This window comes from Enhydra lutris, unplaced genomic scaffold (assembly GCF_002288905.1).
Source record: "Enhydra lutris kenyoni isolate GAN:26980312 unplaced genomic scaffold, ASM228890v2 scaffoldscaffold21, whole genome shotgun sequence".
NCBI classification, from domain to species: Eukaryota; Metazoa; Chordata; class Mammalia; order Carnivora; family Mustelidae; genus Enhydra; species Enhydra lutris.
Genome location: NW_019154105.1, coordinates 13,307,459 through 13,332,400, shown reverse-complemented (window position 1 = coordinate 13,332,400; position 24,942 = coordinate 13,307,459). Strand labels below are relative to the sequence as shown.

At 32.5% G+C, this 24,942-nt stretch overlaps 1 protein-coding gene across 3 annotated transcripts in view; it reads right to left on the bottom strand.

Annotated features, from left to right (window-relative positions):
• The window catches only part of LOC111148946 (ubiquitin like modifier activating enzyme 6), an 85,102-nt gene that overhangs the window by 22,427 nt on the left and 37,733 nt on the right, over positions 1–24,942 (bottom strand). For all 3 annotated transcript variants that reach the window (XM_022505776.1, XM_022505778.1, XM_022505779.1), the window contains 13 exons: positions 23,189–23,311; positions 21,006–21,129; positions 19,239–19,342; positions 17,658–17,720; positions 16,655–16,731; positions 15,955–16,021; positions 11,523–11,666; positions 10,119–10,186; positions 8,707–8,785; positions 7,543–7,623; positions 3,411–3,488; positions 1,720–1,901; positions 336–441 (listed from right to left, as the gene is read on the bottom strand). In XM_022505776.1, the coding sequence (XP_022361484.1) occupies positions 336–441; positions 1,720–1,901; positions 3,411–3,488; positions 7,543–7,623; positions 8,707–8,785; positions 10,119–10,186; positions 11,523–11,666; positions 15,955–16,021; positions 16,655–16,731; positions 17,658–17,720; positions 19,239–19,342; positions 21,006–21,129; positions 23,189–23,311 (1,296 nt within the window). The remainder of the gene's footprint in view (positions 1–335; positions 442–1,719; positions 1,902–3,410; positions 3,489–7,542; positions 7,624–8,706; positions 8,786–10,118; positions 10,187–11,522; positions 11,667–15,954; positions 16,022–16,654; positions 16,732–17,657; positions 17,721–19,238; positions 19,343–21,005; positions 21,130–23,188; positions 23,312–24,942) is intronic.

Below are 24,942 nucleotides of genomic sequence, written 5' to 3'. Positions count from 1 at the left end.
CATAGATAGCTTGATTCTGCCCATGGATAACGTGAGTTTTCAGTAAGATTTTGGATGGGTCAGTTCAAATGCTGTTAGAAAATCAATTAACCACCTCTGAGAAATGAATAGTAAACACAAGAATAAGACTGCAAAAAGGCTATAAATAAAATTTTGATGACTTAACCTCTTTAAAAAAATGCCTATGTACATATATATGCAAATTCCTGACAGACTGACCAACAGATTAGGAAAGCTAAATCAAATCTGCTGACTAATGAAGAGAAAAAATGAGATATAAAGATTATGAGATATAAAGAAGAGAGACATTTATTTAAAAATGTCAGTTCACTTACATGACTATTATAGGATTCAGTTAAATGAGGTACAATAACTTCAGTGTGTCCCTTAGTGCCCATTGTTCCAGAATCCAAGAGGGGTCGTAGATTTGCTAAGCAACGGCTATTTGAAAAGGTAACATTTAAGTGAGCAGTAACAATGTAAGCAGGGGACATCTTACCACCTTCTGTTAATCATTTCACACAGTGATCACTTTTTGAATGTAATATCAGGGAACAGATACATTACCTCCAAATAATGCATTTATCATTTCTGTCCCCCTCCTCCCACAAATTTTGTTGCTCAACCTATTAATTTTTGTCCTTTTCTTCTTCTATTACTACTACTACTACCACTACTACTAGATTTTGGGCTTCAACTTTCTTTTACTCTAGGTTAACTCTTAACTAATGTACTGACCCTTCTTGTCTTGCTTTCTATTTCTTCTTTGGTTATTTTCTGACTACAAGTTCTGTCCTACTGTATCTTCTCAATGTTCTCTTTACCTCAAACAATATTAACATTCTTTCTTAATACTTATAATACCTATATTCTATATACTTTAATTTCTTAAAGTTTTAATTCTTCCTTCCTCTGTCCAAGATAACAAACTTCCAACTACACTCTCCACTGGCAAATTTTTTGTTAATAAATCTGCTCAAGTCATAAAAAGATATAAGAAAAATTATGTAAGATGTACACAGTATAGTCACTCACTCATCTACTTATTTAACAACTATTTACTGAATGACATATGTTGGGCACTGAGGATACAGTGATGGGAAAAAAAATGGTCCCTGAAGAAATGATTTAGTGAGAAAACAAATATTAATTAAATAAGTGCATCAATAAAATTCAGCACTATAATGGAAAAAACAGAGTGCTGTGAAAGACTGCCATAGGAGGATCTACAGAATTTAGTGGTTAACAAAAGTCTGTTTGAATAAAGATATTTAGGATGAAACTGGAAGGCTGGAAGGAAAAAAAAAAAAAACAAAAAAACCAAATCCGGTAGATTTGGGGTCGGGACTTTTAGAACAGGATAAGCATAATTTCCCAAGTCTGAAGGAGAGTATGTAGAAGTGTCCGAGGTGAGAAAGTGCTGGATGCCTTATAAGAACTGAAAGAAGGAATGTATAGCTGGGATGAGGGGAGCCAGCGAAGATAGGTAAATTTTAAGCTAGAGTGGTAGATGGACGACAGACACTCTATGAAAAACATTTAGGCCATTTGAATTTTATACTAGGTATAATGGGAAATCATACAAAGGATTTGGGCCTGATAACTATAAAAGAAACACAAAGAATGATCAGAAAAATGGGTAACTTTTTAATAAACAGGTATGGAAAAGAGCGAAAACAGAAGAAAAAATTTTTATGAACCTGAATTTCAAGAACTTACCTGTCTACGTATCTCCTGGCTTCCACATTATCTAGTGCTGTAATAATTATATCTTGTTTAGTATAGAACTCATCATTGTAAATAGCCTCAGTGGCTGGACATACTTTGTTCAAGTGTGCATCTATCTTTAATTGAGGATTTATTTTCAGGGTTGCATCAGCAGCAGTATAGCTTTTAGGTTTCTAAACAAGTAACAAATAAGAACAGAAGAAATCAATGTTAAGTAGAAAAGCCAGGCCATCACTGAACTTACATATTTTTCATATGAGAGTAATGATATCAGCTTTCATCTTTAGTTTGTGGAAATTACATTCACCATGGTCACATTACATTTAATAACCCACGTTAGTCTGCATAATTAACATGTTATTAATGGAAACCTAAACAACTTCTATTTTAGCCATGTGCTTTAGGGTTCTTAAAATATCAGTTATTTTTTTATTTTTTTTTTTTTTAAAAAGATTCTATTTATTTATTTGACAGAGAGAAATCACAAGCAGGCAGAGAGGCAGGCAGAGAGAGAGGAGGAAGCAGGCTCCCCGCTGAGCAGAGAGCCCAATGCGGGGCTTGAACCCAGGACCTGGGATCATGACCCGAGCCGAAGGCAGCGGCTCAACCCACTGAGCCACCCAGGCGCCCCAAAATATCAGTTATTAAAAGTACATTTTTCCTAAGACTAAGGTTTGAACCTGGTAAGTGCCTAGAAAAAAATAAGAATATATTCAGTTAATTAGCAATCCTAACTGCAGAAAATGAGCTCTAAGAGGTATGGGAAGTTAACAATTTGGTACTGAAATCTTATAAATATATTACTATTTCTGGATGGAAATATTTAAAAAACTATTATATATGTTTCAGTTTTATAAGAGTTCCCCTGACACGTTTTTTACTTCTCAGTACTCTTAAGTATACAAATTGTAAGTTTTGTCAGAACTCAGTAAGATAAACAGACCTTAAAAGTTCTATAAGTAAAATGCAGAGTGAATGAATTGTGTGACATACATTTTAGTTCCTGACAGACGCTGTTAATTTTTTTTTGTATTTGGATAGGTGAGGCAATTATGCCACCTGCTTTTGTAGTTACTTTTTTGTTAATTATATTCCCTAGTTGACCAAGATTATCAATGGGTTGTTGAAAAATAAATTGCAAAAACATTTTTAAAGTGAAAGCAAGTATGTTTCACTGACTAAAATGTTTCTTTTCCTCAATATTTTGAATTCTATAAAAAGACTGAAAACCGGCATTATTTTATAATAAAGAGGATGTTAAATAGTAAGATCAAAGAGCAAAAAAATTCTAAGTGCGAAATTTTACCTATTTTGTAATAAAGACTCCAAAAAAGACATTGTCAAATGTGTGAGCTATTAAAAGTTTAAATTAGGAAATCTGTACCCTTCGTTTCTAAAATTAAATATGTAGATACATCTTGATTATATAATGAAAGAAATACTTCCCATGATTCACAACTTAGATTTTATATCCAAAATCAATATAAAAGTTAATTTTTACATTAAAAATAATTTTATATTTGTCGTAAATGTCATTCCTAATGTTTGACAGTTTGAGAGAGTCTAATAATACAAAAACACCTTATGCTTGCTCATGCACCGTTTTCTATTTATAAAACGGAAACCCTCTTTTTTGTATAACACAACAGATGTTTTAAATTTGAAACAGAGTAGCAACAAACCTGTATGTGGTGAGGACGAAATAGGAACTGTCTATTCAAGTTGGATTTTTCTATCAGGTCAGGATCTGTAACTGTAACCTAATGTCAAGAATAGAAAAAAGCTAACATTAGGTAAGAGAAAAATTTACATCTATTTTGCTTTTCTCAGAAAGACTAAAATAATTCCCACAAGTTATTCTAAATTACTTTAGCTGGTAGAAGTTATAATACAAATATTCCAATGGTTACCAATACTAATATTTTTATACTATGTTCATCTATAATTAATGCTTAGCATGGGAACATGTCAAACAAAACTGCTAAAACTGATGACAATTCGTGTTCAAAACTTTTTTCTAATTATTCATAACAAGAGGCAAAAACGTCACCACATTTTAGAAACATGTGATGGACTAGCCACAAAGGAGTTAGTTAGCTCTTCTTTCTAAACACATTTATTTTCAATTGCAACAAATTTGGAAAGAATGTCTGCATGTTTCAATTTGAAAGAACTCTTGCTACATCAGAGGTCTACAAACTACAGTGTAGGTGGCCTGCCTGTTTTTGTAAATAAATTTTGTTGGAACACTGTCATGCCATTTGTTTTAAGTACTGTCTATGGCTATTTTCATGTTGTAATGGGACAGCGGACTTGTTGTGACACAGATCCTTGGTTCACAAGTCTAGAATAGCTGCAATCTGGTCCCTTAAGAAGAAGTTTGCAGACATTCTAAGGGATGCAAAATGAAAAACAGATCCAAGATAATCTGAAAAGTATGCATTTGTCACTTAGGTAAGCATTTGTACAAGATCTGACTAGGAGCAGTATTTGCTAGAAGCTAGTTTATATATCAACTTTATATTGTGTTTGAGTTGTTAGGTATTGACTGATGTTCACATTCACTTTCTTTTAGCTGGTTATTACCTGAATACATCTGTTTTTTGGGGGGTTTGTTTTCAACATCACTATACAATTAGGTGTTAGAGTGTCTCTTTAAAATAGGAAAGAAAAGGCATCAAAGAAAATGTCTTTTAACAAAAACTTTATAATCATATATAATTATGTGATTACTGATATAAGGCTTTTTTTCTAACTCCCCCACCCCACTTTTTTATTCACTCCCTTTTGGGGAGTCTTAAGTTTTCTTAACTCCAGTACCCCCTCAATCCTTACTAAGTTGGTTTGGAAGTTAACCATCTATTTTTATACAGTTATATTCAAAAATTTTCACACACACGTGTGACTTAAGCTCTAAAATTAATGACAGTATCTTCCTTCGGAATAACTAGAGGATATTTGAACTCTCTCTTCTAATATCAATGAACATTTTACTTATTTTTAATCATCCCATCCCCAAAGTCAATATTTTAATTAAAGCTTAAAAAACCCCAATGTTTATTTAAATCTAAGAATGCTGACAAATGGGGCGCCTGGGTGGCTCAGTGGGTTAAAGCCTCTGCCTTTGGCTCAGGTCGTGATCCCAGGGTCCTGGGATCAAGCCCCGCATCGGGCTCTCTGCTCTGTGGGGAGTCTGCTTCCCTCTCTCTCTGCCTGCCTCTCTGCCTACTTATGATCTCTCTGTCAAATAAAATAAGTAAAATCTTAAAAAAAAAAAAAAAAAAAAGAATGCTGACAAATGCCTCTACTTACCCTTGCTTCATGCACTGCACATGTTATCTAATAGTTCTTTCAGTGAGAACCAATAAATGATCATCTTTCATCATTTCACCTGTCAGTTATCTTTACCTCTCTTGAAAGATAACGTAGCTGGGTATAGAAATCTAGGTTGATAATAATTTCCCCCTATACTATGAAGTATAGTATACTATTAAATAGTATATTAATTAATATTAATTACATAATAATAATTATTATGTAATTAATATTAAATAGTATACTATTTTCTCTCTGAAAATTCTACTACACTTCTGTTGGACTATGCAAATGAATCTTCTTTCATTAAAGAAAGACAGCTTTCATTAAAAAAAAGAAAGATAGCTTTCTGGGTTTTTAACTTCTATGCATCAATTCTCATTAAAATATGTGAATTTTAAGTTCACTGACTACACAAAAAGTCTTCTTTGGTTTTCTGTAAAAATTTTAGTGCTTTCCCTCTCTTGTGTTTCTATTCTTTTTAAAAAAATTTATTTATTTGACAGACAGTGATCACAAGTAGGCAGAGAGGCAGGCAGAGGTGGGAGGGGGGTGGGGGAAAGCAGGCTCCCCGCTGAGCAGAGAGCCCGATGTGGGGCTTGATCCCAGGACCCTGAGATCATGACCCAAGTTGAAGGCAGAGGATAAACCCACTGAGCCACCCAGGCGCCCTCCCCTCCCTTTTTTTTTTTTTAAATCTTTGGTCATTTTAAAGTTTATTTTAAAGTTTGTTTGATCTATTATTTGTAGCACTCCTGTAATCTAGTTTGTCTATTTTCATTAACTTATTATTCTTCCAGGTGGTACTTTTTTTCTCATGGATTGTCATTTTTTATTGTGAATTGTCTTGAATGGGTGTTAATTTCTTCGCATAATTCTATGTACTTTCCGTGTTTATTTATCACCACAATGCAGTTCCACATTTGTTACTGTCAGCGCTCTGGAGATTTCAATGGTCTTAATTTTATATTCATCTCTCTCTTTGAAGTTTTTATAAGATATAATTTTGGATTCTACACACCAGTATGGTACATACTCTTCATTAACAGTTTCTCATGAGTTACTTCTTTTTCTATTTAATGTTTTGGACATATACTCATATACACTTGTGAATAACCACAACTTTTAGCTCAGAAATTAATTTCTCTCTTGGTTCCTGGAACCTGGGGATCTCTCCTTCCTTCTTCCCAGTTAGTCGGGCTACATTTGTAAACACTATAAAAGAGAATAATTTATATGGCAAGTCTATGTATTTGCAGGATAGAAATCTGTGCACATTAACTTACTGTGCTTTGTCATCTGAAATCAGTAGGATTATTTACTATAGTACCTTTATATGCTGATACGCATTATGAATTTCCAAGGAGTTAAGATATTCAGGTGATTCCCAAACTAAGGTAACCAAGATTTCTTAATTCCTTTTTTTTTTTTTTAAATTAGAAATACCTTTTAAAACCACTAGAACTAACTGTGGCTTGTGAAACACAATTTAGGAAATGCTAAACAGGAAAAATATGTATGTAAGAATATCAGTCTATAACTGTGATAATAAGTGTTTAAGTGGAATATGAAGACAATGTTAATACAACTATAAACTGTGAACTAGCATATAAATTTTAGTCATTTCATTACTATTAATCACTATGATAAATCTATGTAATTACTACTCTTGGAAGCTAGTTTATATATCAAAGGCAAAACAAATTAGTGAAATATATTCTTATTTAAATATATGACATGGCTTCCCAATTAACTCACATTTACCATCTTAAGAATTTAAACTACACCGAAGTTTTTATTATTCCCTTTTCTTTTCTTTTTTTTAAATATGTTTTTCATTTTTTTAAAGATTTTATTTATTTATTTGACAGAGAGATCACAAGTAGGCAGAGAGGCAGTTAGAGAGAGAGGAGGAAGCAGGCTCCCTGCTGAGCAGAGAGCCCCATGCGGGGCTCAATCCCAGGACTCTGGGATCATGACCTGAGCCGAAAGCAGAGGCCTTAACCCACTGAGCCACCCAGGCGCCACTCCCTTTTCTTTTGATAATCACTAATTGAAACTTTATCTGAGAACTCTGCCACTTTAATGTTAGCTGCTCCCATCTTTAAGATTTATTTAATAATTCGTAAGGAATCTTAACAGAAGGAATCTTAATAGAAATAATAACAATTCTTATGTGCTTTATAGTTTGCAAACCCATTTCAAAAGAATTTGATCTTCATAATTACATTATGAGGTAGAAAGTAGAGATACCAGTTTCATAGTATTAAAAAAGAAACTGAGGAACAGAGAATTAAAAAGTATTTTGCCACAAGATCATGTAACACAAGATCATGATCATCTAACTCAAAAGTTGTCAGAATAGAATCAGAATCTCCCAATTTCTAGCATAATTCTCTCTCCTCAAAAATTAGTATTTCAGATCTATGCAGTCAAATATAGTACAAAAGCGAGCAGCAACAGAAATATAAACTTAATTCTCAAGGATTTATATCTTACCATTCCTTTTTCTTTGCCTGTACCAACACCAAGTAAAGCAAAGTTTTTTAACATTTCACAGCCTATGGCTCCACATCCCACCTACAGAGGAGAAAAATGAAATATATCAGATTAAATACAATTAAGATGACTTACTACAAGGAAACTTCATCTTAACTTTCTTCAAATGCCAATTTTTAATATATACATATGATTTCTAAAATAATTTGAACATTTGTGATTCACTTTAGAGTACATAACTAGTTTATTATACTATTTTAACTGTTTCAGTTAAAGGAAAAAAATGTATAAATCAAGTAGGGAAAAGCTTAATATTTACAATTCCTTTAAATAAACTATTCCAACAAAAGCAAACTGAGCTAATTATTTGTATGAAATAGAAACAAATACAAAACATCAGTGCAACATTTTGATGAAAAAGATTCCTTGTTTACAGATAATCTTCAAAATTCATTTGATGAAGTTACCTACTCTAAGACTTTCCATAGTTCAGCAACAGCTATAATACTCAAAACATTATTTAAAAAACAATTACTACAAAATCAGCAGTATTTTCACAACCGATTGTAATAATAAAAACAACCCCATTAATGTCAGGAAAAGGAATTTTATGGTACTAGGGAGAGATATCCTGCCAAAGCACTAATTAAGATTTAAGAAAGACAGATTCTACCTACATCTTCCTTGATTCGGTAAGAAAAAATTTAAATGGCGTAGGAAAAAAACCCATCCCAAATCTAATTTTTAATGTAGTTCTAGAAAATCATTTAATTTTCAAAACTTATCATACTCATATTTTAATTCTGAATGTATTAATTCTTTATACAAGGGGTTGGCAAACCTTTTTTTGGTAAAGGATCAGATAGTAAATATTTTTTGTTTTGTAGCCATATGGTCTCTTTCTCAACTACTCACTTCTGCTATTATAGCATGAAAGAAGCCACACACAATACATAAATGAATAAGTTTGCATGTGTTCCAAATGAAACTTTATTTACAAAAACAGGCAGCAGAATGGATTTGGCTTATCTTAAACTTCTACTGAATGTCTATTCTGTCAGGAATTGTACTCACTTAGACTCAAATTTGCTTTAATAAATGAATTTGAGGATACACAATAGGATTTTGGTTGTACTGTTTATTCTCATCATTATTTATACTTACTAAAAAGATATTCAACTTTTGTAGCTTCTGACACAAAGTGTCTCCAATGCAAGCTCGTAAGGCATCATATCTATCTCCTCTGAGGAAAATAACATATACAGAACCAGAAAGGCATATAACAAAACCAGAAAAGCATAAAACATTATTAAGATTAGTTTCACCAACTTAATGTTAATACCAACTTAATGTTGTACTTTAAATAGAATACTCTGAACTTCCTCCAATCTAAAAGGAAATTATCTTATTTGAAAGACAAAAACCATATTAAGAAATAAGTTTTTCTTTCTCTATTTAATATCCTATATCCAAATGACTTAAGTAACGGTGACTTCAGTTTATCTAGAAAAGACAATTTTCTAAAATAGGGATTTTTTTTTTTTTTTTTTTTAAAGAGAGTGCACGCACACACAAATGGAGGGGGATGGACAAAGGGAGAGAGAGAATCTTAAGCAGGCTCCACACCCTGCACGGAGACTGAAGCCAGGCTGGATCTCATGATCTTGAGATCAAGTAAGGGAGAATTTTTTTTTTTTTAAGATTTATTTATTTATTTGAGAGAGGGAGAGACGGAGTATGAACAGGAGGGTTTAAGGGAGAGAGAATCTCAAGCAGACTGCACACTGAATGTGGACCTGATGTGGGACTTGATCTCACAACCCTAAGATCATGACCTGAGCTGAAATCAAGAGTTGGATACTTTACTGACTGTATCACCCAGGCATCCCAGGTAGGGACTTTTAATAAAGGTTCCTACAGAAGTCTATGGTAGGGCTTTGGAGTTGTTACTGCACTTAAATTGAAGGCAGAACTTTGGGACATGTGAATTTTGGGGGGAATAATCCATAAGCTTCTATCAGATTCTCAGAGCTTTGTGACTCAAAGATGAAGAATGATACAAATAAAAGGTGCAGATAGCAATTGTTTTCATCTATTTTTTTTTAAAAGATTTTATTTACTTATTGGACAGAGAGAGAGAAAGAGATCATAAGTAGGCAGAGAGAAAGGCAGAGACAGAGGGGAAGCAGGTTCCCTGCTGAGCAGAGAGCCCGATGTGAGGCTGGATCCCAAGACCCTGAGATTATGACCTGAACTGAAGGCAGAGGCTTAACCCACTGAGCCACCCAGGCGCCCCTGTTTTCATCTAAATTCGGAATGGTATTTTAAATGCTAACTATTTTCATGGCATATAATTTAAAACTTTATATTCATTATTTATAAAGTGATAAAGAGATTCTGCATTATTCTGACACTTAAAAATAAGCTCTAAGTAGAGAAAAAAGTAACTGTAGAAGTCAGCAACTTATGGGAAAAGACCTCTAAAACAAATGCATATTTGAGCAGAAACTCTTTTAGCCTTGTTATCTCTTACAAATATTCAACTAAGAAAAATGCAAGAAAATTTTCAGAATTACCGTGGGAGAAATTGTTCACGTTCTGGTTTACCTAGGGATTCGACAATATCCGCTGCTTCAATGTATAACTTTAAAGTAGAAGATAAAAATACAACTTACTATGTATAAACATTAAATTGCTAAAAAAAAAAAAGCAGTTTTTCTCTTCTGTAGTTACTGAATAATCATTAAGGAAAACAATGATAAAAATACCAATCCCGAGTAAAACAATACATTAAAAAAAATTTGTTGCTTTTTATACAATATACATCCCTATATTACTTTATTAAACCAATGGTTAAACTTGAAGAACTGTTAAAAAGATATAATTAGATTCATGTCACTTACCCATCTTAAAACTGATACATTTTAATTTTAACAAACCGAAGGAAATTTCACCTCCAAATCTATTTATAATTACATAAAAACTCCGGAAGCCCCATTCAATTTCAGCTACGTTTGAATAAATAATCTGATTACTTTTAGATAAGAAAGTACCTACTCTGTTTTATTTTCCAGTTTGGGTATATTATGTGATATATAATTACATATACCAGAAGGGAAATGATTTAGGAAGTCACAATTTTAGCATTTAAAAAAATACCATGTTAAAGTTCATTAAAAAAAAGAATTCACTCTCATTTTCATTTAAGTAACTTATGTGGCAAATTTGAACATAACTAAATGGCTGTTTATTATAGCAACACAAAATCCATATTAATAACAACTTATATTCCCCATACTGTTAACTGCTGTATCTAAATTAGACATTTACAACTGAACTTGTACTCTGTGTTAAAATAAATCAAGTAATTCAGCAGCAAAATAGAATTATGTGGTACTTTTTAAAACATAAATGTTATATTCAAAATGTTATAGTGTTTTCAAAAAGGAAAGGGCCTGAAGAGTATCCTTTGATACCCTCTGCCAATTATTCCTTTTGGTAACAGAAATAAGGATTTTTTTAGTTCTTTTTTGAGATATTTTTACCCTATATATATTGTTCTCATACTTACACCATTCCCATGCTTTTACTTTTAGTTTAAAACTAGGAAGGAATTTTAAAGATTCCTGATGCCCAAATATTCCATTGAACTGTTTAAAAGTCCCGAGAGCCCATGAATACTAAGCTAATAGTACTAAAAATTAAGTATAAAGAAAATTCATTCCTTCACTCTCACAAATGAGGGAAATATAACCTAGAATGCAACTTGGGGTTATATTCCAGTAGCCTCAACCAATGATAATGTCAGTTTCAATTAGAGAATTAAACTTTGGTGGAACATCACATCTAACTCATGCATCAAAAAACATTTTAAGATTGCTTTTATAATATATTAATACTATAATTAATAACAAACGTTCATTGTATGGGTGGGAAATTCAACCTTTAAGTATAAAACAACATTAAAATACAGAACTAACCCACTGGCACAACGGAGAAAACTTCCCTGTCACGGCTTTCAATACTTCTTGGCTGGCAACACCTCCTACTGCTGCAGCAAGTGGGGGTAAAAAACCTTGAGCAGTCCAAGACAGCCAATGCACAATGTCAGCATTTACTTCTGGCTGAAACAGAAGCCATGAAAGATGACAATCTTAACAGTTTTTACAGAGACACTTAAAATTTCAATGGCTTACTGTGAGAATTATTAAATTACTGTAGCTTAACTTTGTAAAAAGCTACTCAATTTCCTTACTAAACAGATATTAAGTCCTAAAAAATTTCCAATCTCATAATAAAAGATCCAATTGCATGTTAGTTACCATAAGCAGTATTTCTCTGTATCAGTAACTGCCCATTTTTAGTTTTTGAATCTTTATATTTCACTAGGGCAAGGCTTAAGATTAACTGGAATATCTACCATTACAGTTTTTGTTAAAGAGCAGTTCTGTGATGTCAATCAATATTTATAAACAACCAGAATTTTAAGAAAAGTGTTTTAATGAAAACTACAGGAATAAAAAGTAAAAGGGTCAAAAATAATGAGGCAATACATTGTTAGAAAAAAAAAAAAGGAGAGTAATGGCAATTTTCCACACTAATTTAAGGACCAATCACCATGAAGTTGTCATTATCATATTTTAAAGCTGAAATGATGTTTCTTGAAATAAGACTAATTTATTAGTATTTTTAAGGAAATATTGGGGAATTGGATTCTGGAGCTATTATTAGCACAATTTATTTGTGAGAAAGATCTTTTCATGAGCTCTGGCTTCTCTTTCTCTTCCTATTCTTCCAATAGCAATAACCTTAAATCTTAACCTTAAAATCAAATAGGGCTCAACTGCTTTGAAACCCTATGTAAAATAACACTACTTGTGTATTTGGGGGGAAACAGGGAAGGCTCTTATCATATTCTCAAAGACATCTGTGATACAAAAAGAGGTTAGTATCTATTTACTATTCTACTCACTCCATTTCAGTATTCTAGATTTCATTATTTTTCAACTACTTAGCACTAACTGCAACTCAGATTATGATTTCATTTAAGCTGTGCCTTTTCTGAATGCGGAGATACTGGTAGTAATGACAACACTAAAAACGATGATAATGCGAATAGAAGCAGGTAATTTGAGCACCTAGTGTGAGTTTATATTAAATTCACATGTAATTTATAAAATAATCTTAGGAAATATAATTTTTATCATTCAAATTAGAAAACAGAAACTGTGAAAAAAGGAATTTACTTAAGATTTTATAGCTAATAAAACCTATGAAATCTAGCAGATCTCAGCACTGACTATGGTGTAAGAATTTATCTGGGAGAGAATGTTATAAATAGAAAGAGGGAGCCATCTTTGACACAAAAGGCTAAAACAAGAAGAGAGGAAGTTAAGGATTTAACAGAAATCAAAGAGATCCACAAGACACCAACACCTATCCTCTAAAACAAATAAACAAAACAAAAACCCATTAAAGAATCTATTAAAGAAACTCCAGTATCCTAAGAGAATAAGGGTTTCAGAAGTAGTAATCTGAAAAAGCATCCAAAACCCTTGCCCTGAACAAAAGTATGGAGAAAAACCAATTTACTATACCAAAGTAATGTAAGTAGGAAACAGAAAATTAGAATCAAAACATTTCAGCTACTGAAAATTTCTCCTCCAAACTAATCACAAGGCAGATGAAATTTGATTGAGTGACTCATACATCCTTAATGAACATTTGGCAGATGTGGGAAAACAAACACAAAACACCTCACTTTGAATCAGAAATTTAATAACTAAGTATCAAAATAATCCATTCTACCAGCAAACACCACCTAAATGATCAAAAGGGGGAAGAAATAAATAAAATCTAAATCTATGTATCAAAATGGGCTCATAGTATACCTGAGAAAATGGACTGAATGATCAATTCTGAGATATAACCAGGTAAAATTATTACTTTATAGATGAAAAATATAAAAAGTCACGAGGCAAAAATACCAAACTACTTATAAGAATAAGAAAATTAAGCTGGCATTATATTTCTTAACAAAATTTCTCAACAGTAAGATACAAAGCAAGATATCACTGAAGAAAGTAAGGCCTAGAATTTTATATTCAGCCAAGTTGTCTTTCAAGCATGGAGACTACTGAAAACATTTAAAACATGTAAGAATCAGAAAAATACATAATTTTGAGCTCTAAGAAATATTCTAGGATTTCCAGATTTACCATACAGCTATAGTAATCAAGATAGGATGGTACTAGCAAAAGGACAGAAACAACCAATGGAAGATAACACTGAGTTCAGAAGTAGTCCTACACATAGGTGTTCAATAAATTACTGAAAAAGAATACCCAGAATATTGAATAAGGAAAGAACTACCTTTTCAACAAGTGGGCTAGAACTACTGGATATTCATATATTTAAAAATTAACCTTAATCTATGCCTGGCAGGGTAAAAAAAAATCTCATAAAAGCACAAAACTGTACCCAATGAATACAAAATATGAATTATATACACTTGACCCATACTTTAGCATGTATACAAAAATGAACTCATAAAACCATAAAAATTTCCAAAGAAAACAAAGGACAAAGAAAAATTCTCCAAGAAAACATATGACCTTGGATTTAAAAAGAAATACAAACCACACAAAAGAACTGGTACTCTGAAGTTTATAAAAATTAAAAACTCCTTAAAACACACTGTAATAAGATGAAAAGACAACCCATGGACTGGAAGAGAATATTGGTAAAACATGTATCCCATAAAGGATTGATACCCAGGACATATAAAGAACTTTCTCAATCAATGGGAAAACAACTTATCTAATTAAAAAACAAAGATTTGAAAGGACAGTTTATCAAAGAAGAGATAGGAGTAACAAATAAGCATATGAAAAGATACCAAATGCAAAGTCATCTATGAAATGCAAATTAAAACCAAAATAAGATCAATACATAAACTTTAAAATGGCTCAAATCAAACAAACATAATATACCATTATGAAGATAATACAGAGCAATTCAAACTCTCATACATTGCTGGTAGAAATGCAAAAATGGTACAGCTACTCTGCAAAAACAATTTGGCGGTTTCTTATAAAATTAAACGTATACCCATCATTTCACTCTCTAACACAATACCAGGTGTTTACCCAAGAGAAATGAAAACATTAGTCCACACCAAAATCTGTATGGATGTTTGCAGGAGTTTTACTCGTAATTGCTCATATTGGAAATCCAAATGTCCACCAATTGCTAAAGGGGAAAACAAATTGTGGTATACCTATATAATGGAATACTACTCAACAATAAATAGGAATGAAAATGCAACAAAATGGATGAAATTCAGATTCATTACATTTAGTAAAAGAATCCAGACTCAAAAGGTTACATACTACATGATTCCATTTACATGACATTCCAAGAAAAAGGCATGATTGGTTGGGGGAGTGGGAGATGATTATAAAGAGGCATAAGGGAATTTTTTGGCCCTATGAAAATGTTTTAGATCTTGATGCTGGTGGTGGTGACATGACTGTACACTTTGACTTAATTGTGCAGTTTAACTGTATATAGAATTTTCTGTACTGAATATCTAAAAAGGGTCTAATTTTCTTTAAGTTTTATCTCAATAAACCTGATGAATTCTTAATCATATCCTTCCTTTTAATAACAGACTTCATCAATCTATTTATAGCTTTTCACACTTTTCTGTAACCACTAAATGCATAAAAGGTCTTTAACTCGTGGTTAATGACTCACTGTTTTCAGTACATTATTTCCTTCTTTGTTTAATCACATAAAACATGAGATCATATTCACTTAACCACAAATGTGAAGACTTTTCATTTCCTTCTTACTTTTATAGTATAATAACGAAAACAAAAAAATTGAATTTGCACAAACACTGCTATTTTGATATCTGCTAAAATAAAACTATTGGCCAGCAGGCACTGGCATCATAACATGAAAAAGACATTTTCTAGATGAAATGTCCAAACATGATATGCAAAATGCAATTAAGAAATATGAATATATAATGGACGAGAGATGATTTATAGGAGAGCTTACAACTTTATACAGTGAGTTTCTGTGGGTTAACCAACTAAGTAAATCAGAAGAGATAATATTAATACTAAAAATATAGCAGCAACAGCAAATAGTAATTACTATATGCCACATACTCTTCTAAGCACATCACAAAATTAAATCACTTGATGTTCATAATAAACCCCTGAGGTAGGTTAATGCTATTTTATAGATTTATAAACTAAAGCAGAACAAATTCAAGTAACTTGCCTACTGTCACAGAGTCAATAAGCAGCAAAGCTGGGATCTGAAAGGTAAGAGAATATTAATATATAGAATGTATCTCTGTTACACCTTTTTTGACGGCCATTAGCTTTGAATATTCACCTTCTCTTCCAAGGTCTCACTTATAGATGTTGCTAGTTTCAAAAGCTCTTCGGAATCTTTTTGGCATCTAGGATTCAAAATGAAGCATCCCAATTTCAATTTTCTGAAATGCTATAAATAGTAAGTCATATTCAAAACTAAAATTTAAGAAATATGTAAGAAAAAAAAGTGGAATTTTGCCACCAGGTAGCATGAAGTGCTTCCCTGACTTGAAGGTAGTTGATTAATAAATGCATTAATTAAAAATCATGACTTAAAGGTAGTTGATTAATAAATGCATTAATTAAAAATCATGATGGTATATAATCCTATTATAAATCCTATAATAGGATTTAGTTTTAAATTGACAAGGAAGAAACTATTTGCAACAATACTTCTGACTTAATAGGCTAGAAAGGAAAAAGTTACATAGTGGACTCATAATTCAGTAATTCTCAGATTTTTTATTTTAAAGTTGTAGCTTCTGAAGACTTCAAAATGGGAAAATTCTTATTTAGCATAAATCCATTTTTATAAATTGATCTTTCCACTTCCACCAGAACAAAGAACGTGTCATAATAAACGTTTATACAATTTGGTGTATCTAGTGGTACTGCAACTATTAAGGGGCTTTAGTTACTTTTTAAATTTTTTAAACTATCATTTCCAAAATACTGCTTTTATAATAAAAAAAAAAGTTATTTAAAACAGAAAACATTACCCAATATTTGGCTTGCGATTATAGTTCTCCTGAAACTGGTCCAAGGCAAGCATTGCTGTGTGTATCTCTAAAGGTGCCTGTTTAGAACATTAAAAATTGCTCAACGGTTATTGACAGCATAACATGTACTAGACAGGCACTGTGCTAAAATTTTGTAAACATTATTTAATTCTTAAAATAAATCAATTACCTTAATACTACTATTATTTCTAATTAACAGATAAGGAAGCTGAAGCTTAGAGAAGTTAAACAACTTGACTTCAAGGCCATAAGGCTATTATTTAAATAACATATCTGAGTGTCAATCCCAGGTTTTAGTACATTATCTGCATGAAAGTCAGAGTAGTATCAACTAACAACAACAAAAAAACATTTGTATAAAATCAATATCACCAAATCCGTTTCCTTGATCAATGTTTATAAATCTGGAAACTGTTCATATAATAATTCTTTCCTTACCACAAATAAATTCACTGCTACACAATTATATTCAGGGATTTAAAAGTATAGAATAAATGCTTCCAAGGTTTTTAGGAAGAAACATGTATCATATAAAACTACATGGGTCATATGGACATTGGGGAGGGTATGTGCTATGGTGAGTGCTGTGAAAGGTGTAAGCCTGATGATTCACAGACTTGTACCCCTGGGGCAAATAATACATTATATGTTACTAAAAATAATTTAAAAAAACCTACATGGTTCAGAAAATCTTTTAGTAAACTCATCTGCATAAATTACTGAAATCATTTTTTAAAATAGCAAAGCTAGTATATCATTATTAAAGTAACATATATTCCTATTATTTAAAAAAGTTTTCCATGAAATAAATTCCTGTTTTTAATCCTTGGGAATCAACTCTAGGTATGTGAATCCAACCTTTATTAAAAAAACCTGACAGAAACGTATATACATGGTTAGCCTACTTCAACTTTAAAATGTCTCTTACCAATTCCCAACCCTACTTTGCTTCCTCTTTAAAAACTACAAAGTGTTTATTTACCTCAGGGTTGCTAAAATCCGCAATAAGGCACTTTGGATGTTTTATCTGAGTCTCCAATGGCTCCTTAAAAAAACAAAAACTATTACTTCAGAGCAAGTGAGTGATTCCTTGACAAAATATAGAGCACTAAAAGGAATACATCTCTCTCAAAGGTCTGAAATAACTATGGATGGTTGGGCTAATACGGTTTAATTGAAATATAAAAGAGTTACCATTCCCTACTGCCCCTTGTTTTAACAACTGTACCTCATTTTTTTGAATGTTAAATGCAATTAGACAACCTGCTACTATATTTGGGAAGAACTGGTGAGAACACCTATATACTTGAAAAAAACTACTGTTTTAATTAAAAAACTACCGTATTTTTTTTTATATCGAATTATCAAGATTTGTTATGCCTGGTAAGACTTGAATAAATACTCAAAGCTGAAATTTTCTGCGTGGAGCAAAGAACACACGAAGGCCGAAAAACCCAGCCAATCAACCAACCATCCCCTCAAACACCCACCCAATCTGAAATTTACTTGGGGTTTAAACCTGAGGCATTATTAAAAACTGGGAACAAAACCAAGAGGAAATAATGCTGGGGCAGATTTGATGAACTATATTTTAATCTGTTGTTTTCTTCAAACTTTGGCTTGGACTAAGCCTTGTAGAGGACTATGGTTAATAATTGTTCTGGAAAGAAGAGGCAATCAAGTTAAACCTTGAGAACTTGCAAGAAAATATAGAGATGTAGTAGACAGCTTATAATGAGAAGGGGCCTGTGGATTTAAGCGGCAAGAAACTCCTTAGTTCCTCGGTACACAGTAGCTACTATATTCTCTCTCTGTCTCTTTTTAAAAAGATATTATTTATTTGTCACACAGAGAGAGACAGCACAAACAGTGGGAGTGGCAAGCAGAGGGAGAGGCAGGTTCCCTCTGAGCAAGGAGCCAGATGTGGAACTCAGTCCTAGGACCCTGGGAACATGACCTGAGCCAAAGGCAGATGTTTGAGCCACCCAGATGTCCCTGCTATATTCTATTTAGAAACTTACAATTTCAATGCCAGTTTGTATAGGCTTATTTTATATTTCCAACATATACACTCTTTCCTGAAATTAAATTTAAAAAACCTGAACTAAGTATGAAAAATATTCCTTTTACTTGAAAAATGTAAAATATGGAGTAATAAAACAAAACATAGTTTCAATGCTTGTTAAATCCTTCAAACATATATTAGTTTTATCTTTTGTCTTAGGGAATAAGAAGAATGATCAACTCTTTGATGATTTAAAAAAGTAGAGTTCCTCTGAGGTAATTTTTATACCTCAATTACATGCATTGGTATTCTAGATATAAATTGGTATTCTAGATATAAAATATTTTTTTCTAGATATAAAAATTTTTTATTGTTATCAGTTTATTTCCCTAAATTGATCCCATTTCCCTCCAAGTATGTACAAATCAAAACCAAAAATCTGTTCAGCTACTAAATCTACTGAATTAATTGTCTGGTTAACTATTTTATTACTTTTTTTTCTCTTCGCATTCTTCTGCAAAGAAATACATTTAAAGCAAAAAAAAAAAAAATACTTACAAAGCAAAATGTTTTAGGAGTCTTAATTTGGACAGCTATGCCTCCATGTAAATAAGGTTCCAGTTCTGTAGTATCACCAATGCTGAAAGAAAATGGTGATACCACTAAAAGAAAAATAAGAAAACCATTATATACTGATATAGGTATTTAAATTTGAAGACTTATCATGATAAAGATCTTAATTTTCCCTAATTTATACAATTAGAAGATCCCATTATAAATCTTTTTTGGAGGGGGCAGAAAGTGTGGAAAACTAGACACACTATTTTCCAATGGGAACTCAAGGACTTAAAAATAACCAAGAAAACTCAGAGGGGGATAACAGTAATGAGGGATGCTTATTACTAAACAGTAAAATCATTTTATAAAACATCAATAACTAATATTGATAACTAATAATTATATACAATTAATACTAAAATATAATGTGGTACTGGCTAATGAGTAGGTAGGTAGACAAATGGTCGCCTCAAGATTCTGAACTATCACAATCCCCCATGGCATAGACCCCAAAATAACAATAACCCTAAATGATTAGCTGAGTCAATTTTTGCAAAAGCAGATAAAAATTCTTTCATGTTAATGATCTAACCTGTATTTTACATATCTGGATATAGTCTGGGAAACAAAATCCAGTAATTTTGTTACCAAGAATGCTTAACTAACTGTAGATCCAAAATAGTTCATAACAGCTAATTTTTTTTCTCTCCTAAGGATCCATTTTGCAGTCATTACAAGAAAAAAAAAAGTAATCTATTTACTGGTCTATACAGTAATTACATAATTAGAATTTCAAATGTCCTAAAGATTAACATGAATCATTCTTAGCTAACAGGTGTAAACATGCCACCTTTGAGTTACAAGATGTCTAGCAATGTCTTTAAATCTTTTAAACATGGCTGGAGGAAAATCACAAACTATGCAAATTAACACTGCTAAAAATTCACTATCTTCAACTTCAAATGGGCACTAAATGAAGACTGATAATCTTTCTATTTTCTTTTAAATCTTTCTATTTTTTAAAATGTTTACTCTCCTCAAATCTCTAACCATGGCACCTTTCCTCTCCTTTGGGCAATGACCTCATCTTAGTCTATTAAAAAAACCAAATTCCTTTGGCTTTTGCCAACAAACCCACAAACTTGCCTGCAATCACATCCATTCATTTTATCCATCCAAGCCACTGAATAAAAACATGTTTCCATGTATAGTTCATAGCCACCTTACAACGGGCCTTAACTGTCCTTCCACCTTACATTCTCTTCAAAACTTCCCTTTTTGCACTCCCTAAATGAGTAAGTTGCCCATGTTGCAATATTTGCTTCCTTACTAAATAAGATCATGAAATTTCCTCTTAAATGCCTTAAGACTTCCTACCTCAACTCCCACTGTCACCCTGCCATATTATATCTTTTAGTCCTTGAATTGTTTTGCCTTTTATTATTTGGCTTTGCATAGAATATTCTTTTCACCACTTTCCTAAGTCAATCCAATCTTAAAATTTTAATCAAGGTATTCTGTCCCTACTGCTGCTGTACCAAGACTGGGTAGATGTCCTTGCTACATTTAGAGTTCCCAGAATGCCTGTACTCTGTTTATACCATCACTGCTTAAGGTAAATATCTCCTCACTTGGATTGAATGTTCTGAGGCCAAGAACTAGATCATGTTGGAGTTAATGCTGAGTTCTCAGCACTGAGTAGATTGTCTGAACTACTAAAGTGCTAAATAATAAGTATAAATGAATTAATAAAACACATGAACTTACCAGTTATTTGTTGTGTAGATCCATTTAAGCTCATCATTCCATTAACTTCTCGAAATGTTACAAACTGCCCTGTCTCAAGTTTGTGAGGATGATTTTCAAGGCAGGTGACAATGCCAGGATTAGCCTAAAAACAAGTTCATGTATACCTTTTTTGTACAAATTTTAAATCTCTCACAAAAGGGACCATGTTATCATAAAATTCTCAAAATAAAATTCTCAAAATAGTCAAAATACTGGGACATTCCTTTTTTAGTAAAAGCCCCCTTTTTTTTTTTTTTTTTAAAGATTTTGTTTATTTATTTGTGAGAGAGAGAGAGAGTGAGAGAGTGAGCACAGGCAGGCAAAGGCAGAGGGAGAAGCAGGCTCCCTTGCTGAGCAAGGAGCCCGATGTGGGACTCGATCCCAGGACACTGGGATCATGACCTGAGCTGAAGGCAGCTGCTTCACCAACTGAGCCACCCAGGCGTCCCTAGTAAAAGCCTTTTAAGAATTCTTGCAAAATAATGATCATCTTATTTTACTATCAATGTTTAAAATAGAATTTTTATATTTCAGGGAGACAGAGATTCTGCAAAGGAGTTTGGATATTTCACAGGTATTAAGATTTCTGTGAATTCTGAAAGACATTCAAGTCATCAAATTTAAATTTTAAAGATTTGTTACAAAAAACTGTACAAAAATGATGAATCTAACTTTAAGATCAAGGAAATAGAAGGAAGAAGGACAGAAATTTAAAGACAGAAAACCGGTAGTTTGAAGCTTGCCCAACACTTTAAAGGAAAAAAATACATAGCCCAGCTTACCAGGATAAAAATAGGAAGAAATTGGCTTATCTTACCAAACAGGATGGATGAGATAGGTCAAAAGGCCCCAAAATTTCCCAACTATATATAATCCAACACACTTCTTGAATAAGGTAATGATAACTTAATCTAATAAAAGCTAAAGAATTGTCATTCTGTCTTTCATAATTGTGAAGATTCTAAAAATTCTCTTGTGGACTGAATAATTTGGAAAAGAATAAAATCATGATCACAAGCATGTAGATAAAATTAACCTAATGTGGGTTTACTAATGTCTCAAGAAGAATAAAATTCATAAGGACTTTATTTAAAAAGAGGAATAATTTGCAGGTAAGTTAAATGGGAACATTTATGGTTATTTTATAATTCTTTATGGATAACCTTCATACTTTGTGCACTATTCAATAAAAGAAAATACCAATGTAATACAAGCATCCATACTAGACCCTGGAGCATATTCTAACTGTATGATATTTGCAGGGACAGACTAAAATCAAGTACAAAGGTTAAAGGCTGAATAAAAAAAATCATTCTGTAAGTAGAGAGACAGAAAATGATTTTTTCAAATGCATTTTTCCTAAGAAGGGGTGAAAAGGCAACATTACACTGGGTTAAAAATCAAGCATAAAGATAGAAGCACAAACACTATCAGGTCAAAATATATTACTCCCTTATATTTGGCTTCTTTTTGAGCTTTAATGTAAACTGACTAGAAAGGATGCAAACAAATGTAATTATTTAGACTAAAAAAAAAAAAAAAAAAAGAACTAAAAAAAAAACAAGTAAGAAATTGATCATGATTTCTCCAATTCTTTTAGGGAATTAAAAACTTAAGCTTATATGAACTTTCTAACGTGGCTAGAAAGTACATACTTTTTGATCTTAAGGGTAATTCTTAACTTTTCTCCTCCTCCAAATGATGTTTTAGAAATATAACAAATTTTAGAAAAGCTCTTGTCTATGTATCCTCCTGTAGTCAAGTGATGGGCCAGGTGACTTATGACATACTTAGTACATCTACAATCTGACACAATAAACACTGTTCAGTAAACACTGAATCACACTTCATGTCCAAAAGGAGCACCACATTGAACAAAGTTAAAATTTTGACATACGTAAATGTTGACGTACCAATTATTAATGTTAGAAGGAATCCAGATACTCTTGTCTATTCTAACTTTTAATGTAATCAAGAGATTAACACAATATTCCCTTACAAATTATCTTAAAATATTATAAAACAAATGAAAAATACTGCATATTACAGCATTTTGCTAATATCACTATTTGAAAAATTATATTCACATCAACATTAAAAAATTAATCATATAAATATACAATTACAATTACATATATATGTATATATATACACAATCATACTTGTGTTATATTTGAAATGAAAATTTCTTTTGGCTCTTCTCCTGTAGTATCTGAAACTTCAAATTCATCACCGAAATCACAAAACAACCGTGACCAAACTCCATGCATATCTGCACTGATGAACTGTGAAATGATAAAAAACAAGTTCAAGCATATCTATTTACATAAAGAAAAGACCTCCACCTCTATTTTAAGCCCCCTCACAACATGTTTATTTGTAATTAAGATTATCCAAGAAACCCCACAAAAAAAACCAGAACAAAAACAAAAACAAACAAAAGATTATCCTTTGGGATATAAAATGAATCACAAATAAAATACATTAATCGTAAATTGTTTCAGGAATCAAGGATATTGGTATTTGGGACTGGATATTTCTAAGTATTACACAATTAGAAGATGGCACAGTCATCATTATACATTCTCTGATTTTTTTTTTTTTAAAGATTTTATTTATTTATTTGACAGGCAGAGATCACAAGTAGGCAGAGAGGCGGGCAGAGAGAGAGAGAGGAAGGGAAGCAGGCTTCCTGCTGAGCAGAGAGCCCGATGTGGGGCTCGATCCCAGGACCCTGGGATCCTGACCTGAGCCGAAGGCAGAGGCTTTAACCCACTGAGCCACCCAGGGGCCCCTACACTCTCTGATTTTTAAATAATAAAAATTCTTTCCCTGTCCTAAAAATCAAGTAAAATATTTAAGAAATGGTTATTTTGGTTCAATGGTCTTAGCAGTGAATTTTTACTTTCCATTTGAGAAAATAAAAAGAGTGCCTATTCACTAAAAGTAGAGTTAATGGAAACTAGAACAGAGCTAAAAGCTGAAAATGAAGGCCACAAACAGAAAAGGGCTGAGGTACTGACATTATACATCGAAGTCAAGAGAGGTAAAAATCAGATTCTTACACACAATTGTTAATCACTGTTTTATTAAAAGTGGTTTTTATAATACTCTCCATTCTAAAAATCTGTAAAGAAACTGTTTTTGTGCTCAAAATTATTTTTACAGTTAAAAATAATAAAGGGAAATTCTTACTCCGTATCACATATGATCCTGTATAAAGTCATTTTTTTTTAACAAAAACTCGTATATTCATATTTGGATATAAAAATGTAGCCCATGGGGCGCCTGGCTGGCTCAGTAGGTTAAAGCCTCTGCCTTCAGCTCAGGTCATGATCCCAGGGTCCTGGGATCGAGCCCTGCATCGGGCTCTCTGGGCAGCGGGGAGCCTGCTTCCCCTTCTCTCTCTCTCTCTCTGCCTGCCTCTCTGCCTACTTGTGATCTCTGTCTGTCAAATAAATAAATAAAATTAAAAAAAAAAAAAATATATATATATATATATATATATTCAAGAAGAGAAATTAAAGATATATATATCAATCAAGTAATATACCATGTTATAGAATTGGAAGTCTCATATTGCTGAGATTATGGGGGTAAGTAAATGGAACACATGCTTAACTGCAATCCCAATCAAAATCCCAGGAAGATTATTTTTTGTAGAAATTGATTGGAAAACAAGGGCACCACTGAAATTCAGTGGGAAAGACAGTCTTGTCAATAAGTGGGACTAGAGGGGCGCCTGGGTGGCTCAGTGGGTTAAAACCTCTGCCTTCAGCTCAGGTCATGATCCCAGGGACCTGGGATCAAGCCCCGCATCGGGCTCTCTGCTCGGCAGGGAGCCTGCTTCCGCCTCTCTCTCTGCCTGCCTCTCTGCCTACTTGTGATCTCTGTCTGTCAAATAAATAAATAAAAT